Genomic DNA, 21,522 nt, shown 5'->3' with positions numbered 1-21,522 from the left:
ACCTATAAGTTCAAATTCATAATTTTAGATGCAGATAGTGGTGGCAGGTTCCTCTGGACAAGAGATGAAGCATTAAATTGATAACAATTCTGTTCATTTCAAGTGCAGTGGAAAGACTTTATGCCTTATTAGGAAAGTCCTTTAATTTATTTTCTGTTAGAAATATCTGCCAGTACGATTATATCTAAACTGTTAATAAATATCTTAATACCCATTTGTAAATAGGAATGTTATTTCTTTAACAGTTATAAATGTCCGTGAAGTACTTAAGAACAGATTTACTGTATTAAAAAATATTACTAAAGAGATATGTAGATATTATCAGATAATATAACCCAAATGAGGAGAAAAAATATGTTGCTTAGAAATGGCACTATTTTTTTCTATAGGCAGTTACTTACAATGACAATTAGATTAGCAAGCAGAAGAGTTGATTTATCTTCAATGAACCTATTGATACTATTCATAGCTCTCACAAATATAAAGCTAAACTAAAAATATTATCGCAGACAGTATTTGAGTGTTTTGCATTTACAGTGAGAAAAAGAACAGAGCTTTACAAAATGTTTATAATTATAACGCAATAATAAAGGAGAAAATTAATGACACTCTTTGGGGTGAGCATTTAAAGCCAGAAATTCTTAATAAATTAACCCCATAAGGAATAATTACATTAAAATAGGAACAAGTTCTTGCTTTTATATAAAGTAGACATAGAATATTCATAAATATTTTTAAATAAATATATTTGAAACAAGAGGTTTCAACATTTAAAATAAGTGCTGATGTTCCAACATTTGAGAACAGTATTAAACTTTAGTATCATACTTTGAGGGAGTTAATGTTAAATAAGTTACAGAAAAATTGTTGTATATTCATCTATCTTCTCCTTACTTAAAGCAGATTCCAAAAAATAAACAAACACCACACACATAAGATGTTTAAAAAATATGTACATATGTGTGTATATACATACATATACATATATACATATAGATATGTGGCAAAATAAATAAGAATAGACAAACTGAAACAGGCTAACTTATTACACATAATGCACTTATTTTAGATAAATGCATACAAATATAAATTGAGGACCAAACAATTTTTGGTATTCCTAAACTTGTGAAGAATTTAAAAGACTCCTAAAGCCAACGTTAATGATACTATTTTCTTCTACTAATCTCCTATCATACTTTCTCTTTTCCAACCTGATGAAATGTTTTGTTATTGATTTAGTATGATCCTAGACAGATCTCACCAAGGTGAAGGCTATGTCATCCTCATTATGTGATAAGTCTTAGAGTATATAGATAGTATGAGTCTTTGCACATAGTAAGAACTCTATAAGTCTAATGAAAAAATAAATGAAGTAAATTTATTTTACATATCTTTCTAAACTAAAAACGAATATTTACTGAAAACTTACTACTCAGTATATTTGTGATATTGTATGTGTGACAACATGTGAAGCAGCTATTAACCAAAAGACATTGACAACCTTGTTGGGGATGCAAAAATAACAGACATAACACACAGGTATTAGGTGTTATTCCTTAGCACATGGATTATAAATTTAGTAGGAAATTAGACAAGAGAGTAACATAGGTTGAAACTCACTTTTTAAATCAACATTATATGAAAAATTAGAGAATACTATATTTTAAAGCATCTCTCTAAAAAAGAATAAAATACTTTTTCTTTAGTGAGAATATAGTAACATTTTCATTAAGTGAATGAGTGTTCCACATTTTGAAATTAATTTATTTTTCATTTTAAAGGAACTTGGCTCATCGCTTTAATCACAAGAAAAAAAAAAACTTTTTCTGGTTTTATAATCAAACCCCTTGTGTTTGCAATTCTCCCAAAAAGCTTACACATGCTTCCTATGGTTAATTTGCTACATGCTTGCTAGAGCTGACAATTTTTAATTTACTGGTTATATTCACCTATTATTTGTACGCATTATACCAAACATAATCCTGATTCACTAAAATTTCTTTGTGGGAGATACACGCAAATTGCAATGAATATGGCTAAAATCAAGTGGGCCCTAGATCTTAATTAAAAGTTGTCAAAAAAAAAAAAAAAAGTAAAAAAATAACTGGTTCCCTTGGCCATTTTCTTACCAGGAAACAAACGAAAAAGGGAATTTATTTCTGACCATAAATCCCAAATGTTTTATTTTTATTTTCCCCCAGTTAGCTTTCTCACCTAGCTAAGCAGCATTTCCTGCTATTATTAGCTGTTGGTCCAATATCAGTTGACAAGTATCCGTCAAACTCCTCGCTTCAATGAGCTTAGAGACTCCCAAGGAACTCCATGTAGGCAGACTTATGCTTACAGCTTCTAATTATTTTCTAACAGATAATGGAGCATTTAGGTTCAGAGAGGTTAGATTAAATTTGTAAGTGGATCGAAACCCTAGATAAAAGTGCAGCGGTGAGGATCATTGTAGAAAATTCTCATATTTTTAGTTTTGAGATAAAGAGCACTCACTGATTGCTTATTTTCTGTGAGAAATTTGTCCATAATTTTACAACCTCAAAGTGTCTCATTCTTTTTTTCTAATTACATTATGCTATTCAACACTTAAGCTCTAAGCTACGTGCACCAAAAACATGGCTGCTTAGGACCTGCTGCAGCATTTAGAAATGTTCAAAAGAATATCTTGATATTTTTTTCCTTACTGGGGAAAACAACAACAAACAATTGAGCTGTTTAGATAATATGCATATTACAACTTATTGTTTTAACACACTAAAAGAAGTATAGATATGGTAATCTTTTTATGCAAAGTCGTAATTAGGAGTTTAATATATTTATTTATACAATACAATGCAACATAATTCTTTTTGTTTGTATAATTCAAATGATTAGTCTAGATTTTTGTCTGGTAGAAAGTCATACATACTTGGTTTAATTTTCTAATCTGATGAGAAGAATAAGTGACATAAAATGTCATATGAAGCAATAATAAGAAGAAAATGATGAGATCATCGACAGGGCTGTGAAGGGTAAGAATATCTCTTGAGCAAAGCTTGAATTCAATGAATGCAACAGGTCACCTCAGATGCTCAGAAGAAAAATCTCAAAAGAAATAAAATTCTGTAAAGGAACTGACACTTGTTTATGACTTGTAGCAACTATCTCTCACTGAGTACTGTGATCTTTTGGAGCGGGCAGAGTAATGGTATGAGAAGCCAATAGACTTTGGCACTGGAGGCCTTTCTGCTCACATTCAGGCTTTGTCTTCCCTTACTGGCTTTGCAATGAGAAAAATAATTTAAATACTATCTGTAAGCTTCAGTCTCCTCACAAAATAGGCATATGAGTACCCATTTTTAGGCTTTCCTTTGCTTCAGTGTAGATGCAAAGAATGACGTCTTTCTTCAATTTATAAATTATAATTTAGACCTTAATTTACATATTAGGTTCTAGAAAATATGTTTTAAAAATATATGTCTGCTATTAATAGAGATTTCATGGTGGAACATAATTAAGAACGACATGCTAGACTGATTCCTTTCCACTCTGGTTTTGCTTTGTCATTGAGTTAGTTTTTGTCCAAACCCACCACAGTCTATTGTATAGATTAGCTCTTGCAGTTAAATAAAAGGAAGGGAGAGTTTAGTGCAAACAAAACAGTACCCAAATTCATCCCTGTTTACATAGTATCTGTAATCTAGATGGAAATCACCCCATGTGTGATTCAGGATTACTGAATCCTATTGCTAAATGTTAGCTAAAACTAAACAATCTGGGGTGAATGAATCTCCAACTGTCCATGTCAGAGAATCCTTTCACTAAAGCTGTTAACTTAAGGATGATAATAGTATGGAGGCAATACTGGCAGAGTTTCTATTCACAAATTCTTTTCATGCAACCAGATGTATTGTCAATTTGTTTAGTTTTAGACCGGCTATGCTTTGCAAATTGTAGACTCAAACCTGTTAGTAATACGACAGTGGTGCAAGGTATAATGAGGAATTATTTTGATCATTTTGAGAAAACTATATAAGAAAAAGGTTGATATATCTTTGTGAAATAGTCCCTTTTGAATACCATTTCTAGCAGTATATATACATATGCATGTGGATACTATTTTAACTATCACAGCACATTAAGCCTTCATTTCCTGAACCAAATTACTGATATACGAATAACTAAAATCACTTTATGCCACATAATGCAAACCAGGACTTTATTCAGATGGTTCCCTCCTCCTGCAGAAACAATATTTTGTATTCTTAAATCTGTAAAGAGAACATTAACAAAAATCTTCTAAATTAAGGCTTGGTAAGTTTAAAATTGTTTGCTGATTGTCTGGAAATTCTATGTTCTAGTCTTTGCCTGCTCTGTGGGCAAAAGTTTTCTCCCTGAATTTTATGAACAGTCTTCATATTATAAACAACTCTTCCTACTGATACAGTCAAATGGAGTAGTTTTTTTTTCCCTAAGTCATCATAATTGGCAAATACCATTTAGAATGGAGTCAGAAACTATACATGCTCAGTGTGATTGTTGTCCAGCTCTACGGTGAGCTCCAAAGGACTTTCAGTGGGTATGGTGATTCTTATTTACAGAGTAAGCATAGAAGGCCTATTTCTCAGTGACATATTGGTGCTCTGGATTCAAGAAAGCTACCGAGTTTGTAGAAATAAATCAGGGATGAGCAATATAAATGCCTAAGGAAAATGACCCAAATGCAATACGCCAAACAAAGATAGGACTGTTGGGGAAAAATATTACAGAATCAATAAGGCTGGAATAGAAAAGTCTTAAAGGAAGAACAATAAAAGTCTTTTAAAAAACAGAAAAATAAATCCATTCAGTCAATTAACCAGGTATTTATTATTTCCTAACTATGTGCCTGTATTGCACTTGCCATTAGATATGCCGTGGTGGAGTTAACAGACAGTTTCTTCATCAGGAATCTTATAACCCAGTGGTATAGGCGGGAATCAGCAATAAAAACTAGGACAAATAAATATAACCTGTCATAATAGATGTACAAAAGAAATTTCTGAGCACTGTTTGTAGACTAAAATTTAGATTAAGGAGTCAGAAAAGGGATCTTTGAGGAAGTATACTTAAAATGAGAAAATAAGGATAATTAAGAGTTATTGGGTGGAATTAGGGGAGGACACTCCAGGCTAAGGCACTGACTGACTTATTGGCTTGGAAGAGGAGTGGAAAGAAAGTTAGTGAAGAGAAAAAAAAAAAAAACTGGGAAAGTAATTAGGAGCTCTGGAAGCCAAGGATCTAGTATTTTATTTAAATGAAGACACTGAAAGCTTTTATGCAGAGAAAAAAACAAAATTCGAGCTTTGTATTATAAAATAGAGAATCTATTTACTTAAGCGAAGGAACCGAAAGATTTTATTCAGAGAAGCAACACATTTCAAGCTTTGCATTAAAAATTCTCAAAATTTGTACTAAATAAATTGATGGCTTTGATTAGAGTGGTGGCAACGGAATATAAAAAGAAGAGGCTGCTCTCCAAATATGTTTCTGGCATTGAAGCAAAACATTCACTCCTGAATTGGAAGTAGAAATTGAAAGTTTGAGAGGGTGTGACATTCAAGGATAATGTCTGATAGAGATGAATAGGGTGGATGGATATATAAATTATTTAAATGGATAAGACTGAATGTAAAAGAGATTTAGAAGAGAAGATGAACAGGTACATTCTGAATGTGTTAAACTTGAGATGACCCTGAGATTTCAACATGGTGATATCAAGGACGGAGATGAGCTCAGATTCATAAAAGAGACTAAAGATGGAATTTCATAATCTAGTGAGACAATCTAAGGAAAATGTGTAGATTGAAAAGAGATCTAGACCATGGTACTGAAAATTTTAATATTTCTCGGATTGCGTACTGCCAGCTAACTATTGAAAAGCTAGGGAGTTGGAGATTTTTGTAAGAATGTGGTTAAACTGACGGGCCATGAATATAAGTTGGCTGCAGAGAGATGTGAGGATAGGTGGCAGCTAAAGGATAGAAAGAAATAGGAAAGAATCAATGACTGGGAGATACTTAAGACGGTAAAACTTTTCTCGAGCGGGTACTATAGAAAAGAACTGGAGGGGCTGAATGATGAGATTGGAGAAGTGGGTGTTTGATATAGTGATTTCAGATGTGATGGCATTTCTGACTGAGGTCTATACAACAAGCAGGGTTTGTACAAGGGCCTATGAAATAAACTATAAAAGAAGTGATTTACTTCAGTTACTGGGAAATTTTTCTTTTATTTTTAGTAGAGATTTGAAAATCTATAAATTCTGTTTCTAATGGAGTTTATAGATTCTCTTTTTGAAGATATTATTTCATTTTTAAAAGCAAAGTAATTATCCAAAACTTTTCTTAATGAGTGTACCTATATATATTTTAAGAAAAAAAAGCATTGGTTAGCTGACTTTTCATGAGTACATCAGCAGTGTAGAGTCCTGTGACATCAAAGCCATGGACCTTAAAAATTTTTATATATATGTTTTTTACCTCATTTAAATAAAGTATATTCATGTATGTAAATGGGTAAAATCTTTAAGGACTAAAAATATAATTGGATTAAATTATATGAAATTCAAAAAAATTCACTATTAGTATGACACAGCATCTAGCTAAGAAGTACCATTAACTATGTGAAGCCACATGCATGAAAAGTTGTAATGTATAAATAATGTTGTAGAACAAAATTTATTTTCAAACCATTTTGTAAGTCTGCTATAATCTGGGAAAAAAATATAGACTCTAACCAACAACTTTTATTTATCTCACATCGCTAATGTGACATCAGTTCCAGCTGAACAACTCCTTTTAAGACATTGACTATCATAAATACAACATAGAAAAAAGAAACACATAAACACAATTCACATGGAAATTTCTTCAGAAAATAGCAAAATGACAGTAGTGTAAGATAAATAAAATGTCCTATTGTATAAGGTAAGGACAACAAGTTATTCTTCTTTGAATGAGAAAGTCATCATTTACACGGTAAGGTTGGGTGATCTGCAATGCATTTCCTTGCAGCATCTTACTGTGAAGTTTGTGGTTGGTTTGGTGTGGGAAAGTAAAGCTAACATGAAGATACAGGTAAACACTAAGCCGAACTGTTATTCATCTGTCACTGGAACTTAGGATAATTACAGAACTTCTTTTATCCCAAGATTAATTTTTTAAGGAAACAATAATTAAAAAAAATTAAAAACACACACCCTTCCTAGGCAAATATAGTAATGTTGAGTGATAGTGAACTTAAATATCAGGAAAACAAACTAACAGTGGTGGAAACTCAGAGCAATTTAAGAGCCTGCCTGATTTGAACAGACTGTGGTCCCTAATTCCAAAAATCCTTCATCAGAGTCATTTTTTAGGTATGTGCTCTGTACCATTTGATGAATTAAAAAAAAAAAAAAAAAGACAAAACCAATCAAAGCTCTTGCATTTTCCCAATGAAACGGTATTATTTTAAATAAAAAATGAGAGTGTGTACAGATATAGGCATTCTTCTTATAAAAGTGGACCGACCTTTAGAGTCATTTTAATGTTGTTCAATGTGATCTTCCTTTATGGGGATAAAGAATGTACTAGCTATTCACTAGCAGTATGCTATTATTGTCATTATGAATCCATTAGATATATTCAGGTGAGCTGGGTAACAGCCTTGTGACCAAACTCTCTCTCCTTCTCTTGCTTTTAGGATAGCATTTACTAGAACACAAATTACTTCCTATTTATTTTTGCCTATGGTAAAAATTCTAAGAAAATATAGATGTCCTCTCCTTTGCCCTTGGATATCAATAGAAATATCAGATGTAGTGAGTTTTGAGTATTAAGTTGTATCACTTATTAGAATAACCAGTAAAGCACAGTTACATCTGATAAATCTAATAATAGCAGTAATTGCATCTAGAATATTTTACACTGAGTGTAAAGTTTTGGGAGGGGAGAGGGTGATGTTCAATGCTGAATAAGAATATGCAGTTTCAATTGTCTTTGGAAGTTTTATTTCCCTTCTATAAAATGGTACAGAACACATGAACACACATGCATAGAAATACAAATACACACATACACTAGATAACACAGTTGCAAGTAGACGTTGAGAATGAAAGTTGTCCTTGGAACGCTCTACCATAGTGTTATACTGATTGACTTCCACCTGCCATTCTTTGCCAAATGGCTCATGCTAATTAAGACTGGTTTTGCCACCCTTGGCAGGTAGAACATGCAAGAGAATAAACGTCCTTCTCTCTCAATAGCTCTCAACCAATGCCTGGCAGCTGGAGTTCTTACATCAGCTCCCTTAACCCTTGAGAAGGGTAACTCTGAGGTGTATATCCTATACTGGCTGCCAAAGTCTCTCTAACGGAAAAAAGTTCCATTCACTCATGATGGCAGCCGCCTTTAGTGGCTACCCTCCCTATCTCCTTTCCATACTCTCCTACTGATGAATCCTTCACCTCCAAAATAAATAACTTTTACCCAAATCCTTGTTTCAGGGTCAGCATCTGCTTCTGGAAGAACCCAGACTAAGACATATGCCAAACATATGACTTTTAACAATAATCCTGAGAAAATCTGCAATTTCAACTTAATCTTTAGGTCCAAATTACAAACCTTTTTTACTGTGATTTGATATGTTGTTCAAGTATTTATAATAATCTACACATATAATAGATGACCTAAAAATCTAAGTATGAAAAGTAGGTATATACATTTGCATTAAAATGACACCAGGCTATTTAAAATACTAAATTCACCATTAATTTTGCCAGTTTCAGTTATTGTGCTATCCTTCTAATGTTCTAAAATAACTCATGAAAATAGTAGGATGTGTTTTTGCTTGATATTTATTGAAGTGCTGCCAATAGCAATCCATCAATGTGTTAATCTTTTAGCATTCATCCACAAGGCAGTCAAAATATTTTCTTTCTTTTTAACTTAAAAAAAAAAAACAAAAAACCAAAAACAAAAAAACAGACTCCTTAGAATCTATTGGTCACAATCCATCAACCATCTAGGAAAATGACTCCTTTCATGGCTCAATCACAGTTTATTTAAAATTCAGCAAAAACCTAAGATTTCAAGCTGCCATCCTCACTCATGTTTCCATGGGAATAGACCTCAGATCAGTAAAAAAAAAAAAAATGGATGGGGTTAGGAGCTTCAAATAATCATTCAAAATCATGATGAGGTTTTTAGAGCTTCTTTCTTAGGTGATTATTTTGTATCCTCTTAACCCCTTTTGGCAGTCTGTTTCCATGGAAATATGATAAAAATGGCTGTCCAAACCTCCAGCAGAGATCATTAGCATTCTTGTGAATTTCAGCTTTGGCTGCAGTCTATGCTGGGTGAGATATTTTTTCTTTCAGTTTTATATATTAACCTACACTGTTTCTACACATTGTCGTTTTCTTTATAGTTTTCACCTCTTTGAAAATTCTCTTCACAAATTTATACCGAGATCAAATTGATTGTGATATCACTGAAAAATGTTTCAGTTTTGCATTTTAATATATGAGCTAAAGCGTGTAGCTATAGAGTGTCAGAACTTTTAGAGACCTATAGAAAGGAACATTATTTAGTTACTGGACTCAATGTCTCTTAGATATCTGTTGGTGGATATGCAGCAAGGGTGGTATTTAGCATATTTAGTAACTGGTAAGGCATGGCACCAACCAACCAGAGCAGCTGGGTTGTATTAGCTCATTATCAGCCCTATTATATAATAACTAATAAAAAGTTAAACTAAAAGTAGCCCTATATAAGATGGTTAGCTTTATAATCAAATAAAATTTCCAAGGTCACAAATTGAGCCACTATAAAACTTACAAAAGAGCTTATAAGAGAAACTGGGTAGAAATATAGAGCAATCCGTCTTTTAAAAAATCAAAATACATATGCTTGTATCATCTTTCATATAAAGGTCATTTGAAAATCAAAATCATTCTTGTTACTGGAGACATTATGCTAAAAGATAGAGGAAAAATATTTATGGGTCTTTGATAGAACCCCTGGCAGGTATCTTGTGTTGAATGTGAAAAAATAAAAGCATGCTATGTGCATAGTTTCATCTGTCCTACCTTCTCAAATTTGCTGAACAGCCCAATCCACAATTTTTGCTAGGGGAAATCTTAAGGTTCTGACTGACCTTATAAAGCACATTTACTCAGAACTCTCATTATTTTATAGTTGGAGTTTTTATCTATAAAAACGTATTGTCTTCTGAATTTGAATTGAAAAGAAGTAAATTTCAATGGGTAATTATCTAACTTAGGTTCCTAATTTAAGTTTAACAGAGACTAACTTATAAAAACTAATCTTGATTGATGCTTTCAACTAAGTAGATCATAGCAATAATAAAATCAAGCAGTCCAGATAATTTTTCAAATCATCATCTCTACTCCCAAATGTAGTTTGGCACAGTGGTTAAACACGTGGCCCTTGAGGGTAGGGTTTGGCTTGCAGGCCAAATTTGTCTTTCAGACTGTTTGTATAAATAGTCTTACTGAAATACAGTGACATTCATTCCTATGTTTTTTTTTCGTTTCGTATTAATTGTCAAACACTTAGAGTTGAGTAGTTGCCACAGAGATCGCATTGTGTGAAAGCCTATTTTCTCTGTTCTTTTAAGCAAAAGTCTGCCAACCCTGTTCAAGCCTTCATTTTTAATAAGATTATACTATTTCTAGAGAAGAAACTTATAAGTAGAAGAGTCTTTTAAAAAAATCATTCTAAAAGCAGTCTATTAATAATGGATCAAAATGTAATTGCCTGATATCTATACTTACATCCATGAACTCCACATTGGCTTTGGGACCAGTTGTTTCATTAAGAATCTTAATAGCCACAGGAATCTTCACTGTTTCTCCTTCAGGTACCCAAATACCCTTTGGGGGAAAAAAATCACATTAAATCTGTACTAAGACATATGTAACATTTATGCCAGAAACAAAATTTGATTTAACCACTCAACCTATTAATTTCTTTAAAAAATAATTTAGAAGTCCTATATTCTTTCATTTAATCAACAAACATTTATCAAGCACCTGCTAGATGTTACAAGTTACTCAGCAACTTTTTTGTCTTCTTTTATTATGTGAAGATGAATTAGTTATACACGTATTCTTTTTGCAAGGTAAGTTTACGCTATTATAAAATTCAACTTCTGTACATGAGAAAGTTTTCAGTGAAAAAACATTAAAATAAGATAATATTTGATTTGAATGATATTTTCAACTTCTCAAGACTTTCAGAAGGCTGTTTCATTTTTGAATTTCAGTTGTCTCATTTGCAATTTAGAAAACTGGAATATGTAATGTTGGAGGTTCTTTGCAGCTTTAGTTATTACATAATTTATTCCGAAACTTAAAAAACAATAAAAAAGCAAATTCTTATGTTCCTGAAGTTCAGATTGATTTAAGAATTAATTTTTAAAGGTTATTATTTAAGAATTAGTTTTCGAAGGCAAGTATTAGAGAATATAGAGTATATATTAATTTATCTATATTACTAAATTGTATATGCCAAGGATTTTTATCTCTGAAATAATATAAAATATTTCTTTTGACCATTGTCAGTTCTTTTTTTCTATAGAAATATAATTATAATATCTGGACAGGATCTTTGCATTAGGAAAGTATATAGTATGTACAGTTTAAGTAAATGACAATGTTAACCTAAATAACAGCATTTCTGTATAAACAATTCAAACATTTGAATGAGAACAATGATTTTGATAAGACATACAAAGATGCATGGATTATACAAGAATATATATATTTTTAAGTGTACTGTCTCAAATGAACACAGAAGCAAACATGAGGTTACATGAAAAAAAAAATCTCAAATTTTAATTCATTAGCCTGAAATAAAGAAGTCTTCTTAGGCCAGTTTTACTATTAAAACTAAAGGAAAAAAAACAGTCTATTATTCCTAAACAGAACATCTCTACTTCCTGTCTTTCTTATTATTAGCTAGTCATAGTCATAAAAAAATTTTAAAAGTTTTTCACTATGTACTTCTATGCTAAAACATATGTATTTGTGATATTCTAAGTTGTAATAATATAAGTGGAGACCTAAACACAAGAATTTTTAAAAAGTCAAAATAATAAAGAAAAAATAGATGTTAACCTTTAGAAGGTGAATTTAAGGGTTACATTCTTAGAATGAATATGGAAATGTATGGGTCAAATGAAAAATAATAAGACAAGTTCCTTGTTGTCTTACAATTTAAAGAAATTATTAATGCTTAAATGAGAAAAACAAACCAAAAAAAGCCCAAGACCCACAGGTTATATTTTCTCACTCATGGTACCTACAGTGAACAGGCTTATCATTATTCAATGAGTAACTGTAGAGGAGATTAACTTATAAAGATATAACATCAGTATTAAAATATTCCTAAAGCATACTTTTGAAATAAGAATATAAATTCATTTTTAATTATTTTCTACTGCTTTTTAAATAAGTATAGTCATTATTTTCTAGGCCAGACCAGACAAAAATTTAACTGTGCTGATATTCATAATATTTATTCAAATCTTTTATGTTTAAGCACAGTATATCTCTAACGAAGAGGAAAAACTCACCAAATAACTGGTTAAGTCAAATTGCAAATTTGTAGTCAAGAATAATTCTTTATAATTTAAGACAGTATGGTCTTGTAAGAACTAATACGTTAATTAAACATAGGGTCAACTATAGACACTACAGGTATGTAATTCAAACATACTTATGGGACATTATATAAACTTTTGATACAAGTAATTTCAATAAAGGTACGTCAACATGAAAAATAGGCAAATCATTGTTTTTAATCAAAATATTAATAAAGCTTTATTTTTAAATGTCTAAATGGGTAATATTTTCCCCCACTGAGGTCATGAGGTCACATTTAGTCTTGAGTTATATGTTATCCATGATTTAAAATAAAATTCATTTTCCAAATCACATCATCTTTAAAATATAAGGATAATAATAATAATATGCTAGGAACAATCTAAGTTTGAATTGTCTTTTAAATGGAAGTCCATTTTTTTCCTTGCATAATAAAAATGGAGAAACATAAAATAAGTTATGTTTCTTCTAACATTCAAAGAATTGAAAACTAGAAGCCATCAAGTCAGCCTAGAACAATTTCTATTCAAATTAGTTAATAATTTTGAATTTAATTGAATAGAACATGCATACTAAAATATTAAGAAACTTCAGCATTTATACCTTAGAATAAAACAGTTTTATTTGAGATTTGATTATTTTTGAAATACTCAGGAGAGAAAATTAAAGTTTATATTCTAATTGTTAATATTTTCTGTTAAATAAATATTTGTTTTAAATAAGAAAAACTGAACACTTTAAAATGCAAAATTCCTGAGTCAATCTATTTTAACAGATATGTTTATAAAAAAAAGTAGGCTTGCATATATAGCTTTAAAAAATATATAAAAGTGGCAAAGTAAATTTGGGAACTGTAAGAATGGACATTATAAGGATTTAGCACTAAATAGAGTTTCTTATTCTTGCTGTTTACCATTAAAAATAAATTTCACCACAATTAACCTTGGCCTGGCCTCTGAATTGGTTCTGTAATTAAACTAAATAAATAAACATACAAATCTCACCATTTGAGCTTTCCCTTTCCAGAAATATTTCTATTATTGAAAACTCATAATGTCACCCTCTCTTTCTGTCTTATCTGTGTTTCACAAAGTCACTTTTTTAGTTTGCATACATTGGTGAGGACATCAAACCTGGAAATTTTCTATTATATCAGACACGTTACCTGGTAGACAAAAAGTGGTTTAGGAACAGAGTCCTGCCCTAGTAAGGTGTCAGTACATTTGTGTGGATTCTAAAGAGGCTGACGAAATGGGAAGAAGTTTAGATAGAAGAGCTGAGGGAAAGAGGAGCAAGGGATCATGGCACATTGCCCAGGCCTGTGTGGGGTTTCATGGGGCACTGTGTAGGGGGAAAGGAAAATGGGTCAGAGCTGGATGTCTTGGATAAAAACACAATTTGCCAGAGGGGAGATGCTATGAAAAGGGGATCAGAAGGTATTGTGAGAAAGAGCTATACTTTGGCTTCACACCTTTTATTCCTGCTATCTCACATCTGTATCTGTTCTCAACTTGCTTAATACAAATTAATGAATTCATTCGTGCATCAACATCTCAATACTATAAAGGTTCTCTTCTCTGAATATTAAAGGAAATTAGGTTGACTAGAGCAATAACTTTGGCTATTATTTAAAACAAATCTGCAACAAAATTTAAAATAACTGATGGTATGTATTATTTTTTACTTACTTTATAGACGGTTCCAAAAGCGCCAGAGCCAAGTACTTTTACTCTTTTGAGCTCAGTTTCTTTCAAAATACGAAGTTGAGCTTGATTGGGTGCTGTGCCGCTGGGAGTTAATGGTTCCACCAACTATAAAACAAAAAGAATACAGGTTATAACTTTCATTCAACAATCAATACTTCTCTCTCTTTCTCTAAAGCTGGCTGGTTCTCTTTCTCACACACACAAAAACACACAAGTACATTTTTTCTTGAAAAGTATTTTAATAATATGGATCACTCACCATTCCTTCAGACTCTATCTTTTCTCTTCTTATGCTCTTTGCCTGGGTGAGTACAACTGACAAATGTGTATCTATTGGGTGGCATACTAGGCTAGGAGATCCCCCCTGCCCCATTTTTTAAAAAAAAAATAGAGACTAATTAGGGGCTCTTAATTCTACTTTTCAAGCCCCTTTCTTTTTGGCACCTTCAGCTAAGACTCAGAGATTTTTGTTATGTAAGAACTCTATCAAAGTTTTCTTTCTCATTTAAAATGATTTGATACATTAAAAAAAAAGAGAGAAAGAAACACTGCCTTCTCAGCATTTAAGATCTAGCTGAGAAGCCAAAACATACATGACAGAAGAGAAAAAAATAAGTTATCACAACACCAATACACATGGACAGTACTTCTAAAACTTTCATGTACATGTAAAATACTCAGGTTCTTGTTAAAATGCAGATTCTGGTTGGTTCCGTAGGACCAAAGTTGGGGCTGAAATTTGCATTTTACTGAACGCCACGTGATATTTATGTGTGATGATGGCCCTTGAACATATTTTAAGTGGCAAGGGCCTAGATACCTTCTAGATCAAAAATTATAAAATTCTATAAATTGATGTTAGATCATGTGAAGGCTAGGAAATGCAAAGAAATACAATAAGCAGCAAGGAGTAAGGTTCATTAGTTTTGGCTTCCTAAAGGAGGAACACTTTAAAATTAGTCTCGAGATGATAAAAATGAGTTGGCATAAGGGAGGGCACTGTCACTGTGAAGAATAGTTTGGACAGAGCATCAGGGAGAAGGAGGAAGACATAAAGGGGACTACAACAGGTTGTGGAACAGATCTGAAGGGTGGCTCTAGGGTGGGAAACACCAGATCATGAAGTGTGGCTGAAGCGGGTAAAATTAGACTGATAATGCTAGCTGTCATAATTCAGATGCCATTCAGCCAGAGAGGATGAATAAGCAAGGGGAGCAAGGGGAAAAGTATGTGAATATGTGCCAATTTCTTGCCTATGTGAGAAGAAAAAATGTAGACAATGGAGAGACTGTGTACCAAAAAGTTTATATCCTATGTTAAAATTTTAGGTTTTTATCTATGCTTGAGGAAAAAGGCAAGTGAGAGAAATAGGAGGGTTTTTTTTTTTTTTTAAGTTAAATAAAGGAGCTGAACTTTAAACACAGACAAATAGTTTGTTCTTTCTTAGCATAAGGAAATAATTAATGGCTACTCCTACTCAAATTGTCCTGAAAACCACCACGGTATTTCAAAATGTCTGTTTACAAGGCTAAGTGCACTGTGGCCCTCCAGCTTGGTTATTATTATCATGCTTCTGTGAAGATTATGGTGTACTTACTTAGCCAAACAGAGTTTTGAGTATAGGTAAGTTTAGCAATGGCAAGAATTTTGAGAAGAAGATGATAAAAATTATCAAGAAACTTAAGTTATTTTCCAGCAGTTAGACAACTAATATACTTCTATTTCATTTTCAAATTTATATTGTAAAAATGAATATAACTGCATCCAAGTCACATAAAACGAATCGTAGAATCACAAAACTCTTTGTTAAATCTGAAAAAGAATCTCCCATAAAAATCTTCATTTGAATTAAATTCTGTTGTGTAGGATTTATTTATTAGATTTTGATACACATACTAGGTGCATAATAAGAAACTTCTATGATTTAAAAAAAAATTTTTTTTTTTTTTAGGCTTCCGGCTCTTGTTTTTCCCGGTTGTTTTCCCTTCCAGTTCTTACCCGGGCCCATTCTTGTTTGGCTTCGGGGTTCGGCCGGGTTCGGTTGCCTTCGGGTTGGCTTGTTCTTGGCCTTAATTTTTTTTTTAAAAAAGGTACAAAAGTTATATAAAATCATAAGCAAGACTGGATTTCAGCACTTCAGACTAAATACACTTACTATATATTATATACATACATGCCTTTGGCATATAGAATGTAATAATTTCATATTTGAAAAGCTTCACGATTCTACCTGCAATGTTTCGTCTCCTGCTATTTTCTTAGGTATCATTTAAAATTTTCTTAAAACACATTTTTCCAAGAATTTGAGTATCGTATCTTTAAAAAAGGCATAGTTTCATTTTGTGAGCTAGTATAGCAGAAAGAGAATTGAGTTTAAATTTGTAGATTTGTATACAAGTGCTGCCATTCACAGGCTTAGTAAACAATTTAGCCCTCCTGGACCCTCATTTCTCATCTGTGAATTTGGTATAGCAATAATTATCTTAGACGATTGTTAAAGAATAAAATAGTATATAATATAGGTTGAAAACTTTGGAACATTGCCTGCCATAATGCAGGCACTGAATCTGTCACTCGTCAAAGAATAGGATCAAGTCTTATTGTTATGTCTTTTAGTTACAGCATCTAGCAAAGCATTAAGCTTATAGTACATCTCAATAAGTTGTATGCTGAAAAAAAATATATTTTCTACTTTTATGTTTGCAACAGAAGAAAGGCAATCTGGAACAAAATAATTTTAGAAAAGTATATCAACTTTAAATACATTCCAACAGTATATCACGCTATAACAAATTTTTCACTTCTGAGACTGATTTTCAGCTTCAATATTTAAGGATTTAAGTTGATCCTCTTCAGAATTCCTCTTCTATTTAGATGGTAAAAAAAAAAATCATAGTTATTTACTTTTACTGAGACAAATATGGAAATTCGACAATTATCTAATTTAGTCCTAAGTGATAACTTTCTATAAAAATAGAATCCACTTATAAAACCAATCATTATGTGTTTATTTATTAATGAAATGCCAATTTGAAGGACATTCTTAGAAATCACCATATTAACAAAACAAAATAACTCTTTCTAGCAATGAGCCTTTTCTGCGCAGGGTGAAGAGACAGAATTTCTCTTCCATTTATTCAATCACTTAAATGTCCACTGCTGTTCCAACTCCAGTTCCTCAAGGACTCTCATTTACATCACTTTCCAGGATTCTCTCACTGACTGCCCCAAGCTAACCATGAGTGAAAATTCTGCCTCCAGCCTCCTAGCTAAGCTGAAAATATGCATAGAACATGAACTGTGCTCAAATTTTTATTCATATGTATAAAGTTGAAAATGACCAAGTTGATCTTCTGTGAACATCCAAATCAAATAGAAATCACTACTGTTTTCCTAGGTATATAACTAACTATATTTTTAAGCTTGAACATGTTTATTGATGAGACAGCCCATTTTAATTTCAGATAACTCCAATCCTGAGACAGTATTTTCCTATATGTAACTGTAAAGTAGCTTCTAAAATTTTCACATTCTTCTTCTATTTAATTTCAACTTCTGGAGGAAAAAAGCTAAAATTAATTCATCATCAGTGTGCAAAATTTATGAAAAAATGAATATTCCCATTTCTATCAATGTTAAGAGGTAAAGTCAAAACTGTCACACTGACAATGAGAAAGCAAACAAACCCAGAGAAGGCTAAGTTTCAGAACAGATTTGCTCTAAATTGTTCAAATTGGCAGAAACGTGTATATCAGGAGAAAATGGTAGTATATGAGTTAAGAAGAATCTGGTAATGCATGGTCTTCTGTAATTGTTTTTCTCCTATAACTTGTGCAGTGAAAACTATCAGCTTGCATGCTAGAGAACTCAGTATGGCAATATAACAGAAATTATAATAAATTATGGTAATTTACATGTTCACAATAACTAACATGCATAATATTAAATGCATCTCATAAATTGTGTGGTAAGGTCTGTGTGATTACAACACAGCTTTATCCTGTAAGCTCAGCCTTTCACTGCTGTAATAATGAGATCAGTGTCTACCAATTTAATGACCCTAATTAAAGCATAAAATTTCTTGCCTATCTGGCTTTATTTTGAACCAGAAAAATTCTATCTCTTACATTTTTCTTCTTCTGCTACTGAGACACCCTCTACCCAGCTAATTTCTAGTTTTGCTATTGTGATACCCTAGAGCTTGCTAATGGGATCCCTCCCCCAAACAAAACAGATCTGTCTTTTCCTCAATAATATACTTTCTTTGATCCCTGTTGTTTACCCTCTTGAAGCCATGAAACTGCCTTGACTACTTTTACTATATACTTTCATTTTTCATCAATTTTGTATAATGTATTATAAAATATAAACCCTCAGCAGTAAGCTGGACAAAATTTTCACTTGTATTAAAAATTATCATCTAAATCTTCCAAACCTAATGAAAATCCCTTAACACATGAAGAGAAGAAATAAACACCTCACCTCTGTTTCCAGGAATCTTCTCAAGGCTCTTTTCTTTTTGATGCTCTTCCTTCTCACATAAACTGCAAATGTTAGACCCACTATGACCAGGATGAAAAGCCCTCCAATGACTCCGGCTGCAATTAGAGGAGTTCTGCCAACCAGAATGGAAAAGAAAAAAACAGGTATGAAGAGAGAAAAGAGAGGAAGAGGGAAGAGCAGTTGTGCATATCACAAATCACGTCAGTTAGAAGTAATGCAAATAAAAATCCATTGCAGGTATGACAAAGCTTTTCTTATGGTAAAAATTGTATGTGCTTTTTCTTTAAAATAATAAACCATGCGCATACAAATAATTTTTTGGAGATGAGCAGCCACAACATGCCATTTCATGAAAAAATGTAAAACTTGGTAACAATGAAAAACATATGCCAAAATGTTGATATGGAAGCATTTTAAATGTTTTAATCTTATTTTTATCTATAAATGAATGGAAGGTAGATTTTAATTATATTGTGGTATATAATACTACTTTCAACATTTTCTCTAAAGCAGGCTTTCTCAACAGTGGCACTATTGGCGTTTTGGGCTTGATACTTGCTTGTTGTGGGGAACTGTCCTATGCCATTTAGGATGTGTAGCAGCATCCTTGGCCTCCAACCACTAGATGTCAGTAGCACCTCTGTCCTTTAGTCATGACAATGTTTTTAGACATTGCCAAATATCTACAAAAATCACTCCCAGTTGAGAATCGCTGCTCTAAAGCAAAAATGAGTGGTCTGGAGACATACAGACCCCACACCTCAGGAGTACGAGGATACCGATAACAAAGTTATATTAACCAAGTGCTATTTCAAACTCTGAAATGAGCAATTTTGTTATCAGGAGAAAGATAAAGAACTAGGTCAAAGTTATGATGACAGGAGTACATATTATTACCAAAAGTGTGTCCAGGTGTCTTATACCCATAAAGGAGGTTTACACATTAAATATTACATAAAAAGGAGTAAACAGTACCAAAAGGGATTAGAAATAAATTGACTGGGGATTTTTATTCTTAAAATTGTTAGCTAAAATTTAGAAACTAATCATATTTCATTGTTTTCTAAGAAAAAATATTTCTTTGCTTAAAAAGTAATATTATTGGTTTAAACTTCTTGTTCTAGAGTAGAGTGCTATCTATGAGATTTCTGTGACCAGAGCCCTGAAATATATTAATTTCTTATGCCATAGCAAATAGCCCAGAGTAAAGCACATAGGCATTACCTAATACATATTTGACCATGAAGCCATTATAGATATCAAAACTAAAAAAGAATTTCCTGAATGCCTGTGCTTTCCAAAGTATTTTATATCTTATATTTCTATTTGCAAAAGAATCTACTCTTTACAGCTGCACTCTTTTAGAAAAAAAAAATGACTTGCTCCTGTAAAATAAATTTTTGCTTAAAGACAAGACAGAAGTAATGATAGCAGATGATTTTAAATAAAACTTTAAAATTTGATCTCTTTAAAAAAATTTGTGTAACTTCTGTAAATGAAGTCATCTTTTAAATATTATGACTGTTATATTGTCATATAAAACTACAGAAAAACCTTAAAAAGTGGTTCATATTAAAGGTTGTGTTCTGACAGTTGAAAGTATTATAGCATACTGAAATGTTGCTATAATTCAACTAGATTTTCCAACATGAAATTTTATAAAGATATAAAAATCTATTCTGAGAAAATTAAACTATAGTATGGACACAAACTCATCATTGTGATGTGTTTTGGTGTGTGTAAGATCATATTTGTGAGCATGCCAGTTAAATATGTATTTCTGAATAATTTTAAGTTTTCAATCCAAAGCATAATTTTCAACTCAAGTGCCTAACATATCTCTGAAAAGCCACTGTTATAAAAAGAGTTGCATTTTGTTTTCTCAGTTCAATTTTTTTATTGCAAAGGATGTGTGTATGATTGAGACTAGTGCCCAACAGTTAGTTAATTGTAGATTTGAACTAAACTCTAAACTTCCTCTGTTTATCTATTTTGTAAAAGAATAAATGGTATGTACTTATGAAAATATATGTTAATGTCACTATAAATTAAGAGAAAATTTTTTTTTTTTTAAATGTGGAATCACTTAAAATAGAACAAAACAAGACCCCTGTCTCTAATCTTTCTAATGTGGGCAGATAGCAATTGTCATGTCATTACTACTTAGTTTTGTTATGGCAATAAAAATAAAACATTGAAATACTAATTTCTATGTTTTTCTCATTAGAATTTACTTTTATTTTCCCACAGCAGTTGTATCGTTGATCTGCATTTCTTTGCCTTTTTCCTTCTCTTACCACTCTGCAGTAACGGTAGAGGTACAAACAACCTGAAGAAGTTAGAAACTAGAGTTTCCACACTTACAGGTCACACATAAATGTTTTGTTGGACATTCTGAAAGGCCAAGTTCTTCATATTTCAGCAGAATTTATTCTTGAAAACAAGCCATTGACCACAAAGAAGCAACCAGTGAAACCAATAAGGTGGAATATTCTATAAGACAACCTGAATATTCTCTTTAATAAGTGAATTATCATGAAAAAAGATACTAATCTTGATTAAAAAGACTTAACAGTCATAAAAAACAAAAACAAACATGTGAAATGCATTTCAAGATTGGATTCTAGTTTGAACAAACTAGCTATACAGATATATTTTGAGATGACTTGAGAAGTTTAA

General features: G+C 31.9%; 1 protein-coding gene across 1 annotated transcript in view; it reads right to left on the bottom strand.

Moving 5' to 3' along the window:
- The window catches only part of ERBB4 (erb-b2 receptor tyrosine kinase 4), a 1,016,037-nt gene that overhangs the window by 193,111 nt on the left and 801,404 nt on the right, over nt 1-21,522 (bottom strand). Inside the window, exons 17-19 of the mRNA XM_011358660.2 lie at nt 18,823-18,955; nt 14,323-14,445; nt 10,805-10,903 (exon numbers count right to left, since the gene is read on the bottom strand). Coding sequence (XP_011356962.1) covers nt 10,805-10,903; nt 14,323-14,445; nt 18,823-18,955 — 355 coding nt within the window. The remainder of the gene's footprint in view (nt 1-10,804; nt 10,904-14,322; nt 14,446-18,822; nt 18,956-21,522) is intronic.

The sequence above is a fragment of the Pteropus vampyrus genome, unplaced genomic scaffold (assembly GCF_000151845.1).
Source record: "Pteropus vampyrus isolate Shadow unplaced genomic scaffold, Pvam_2.0 Scaffold42, whole genome shotgun sequence".
Classification (NCBI taxonomy): domain Eukaryota; kingdom Metazoa; phylum Chordata; class Mammalia; order Chiroptera; family Pteropodidae; genus Pteropus; species Pteropus vampyrus.
The sequence above is the reverse complement of the archived record's forward strand: the minus strand, read 5'-3'. Positions and strand labels throughout refer to the sequence as shown.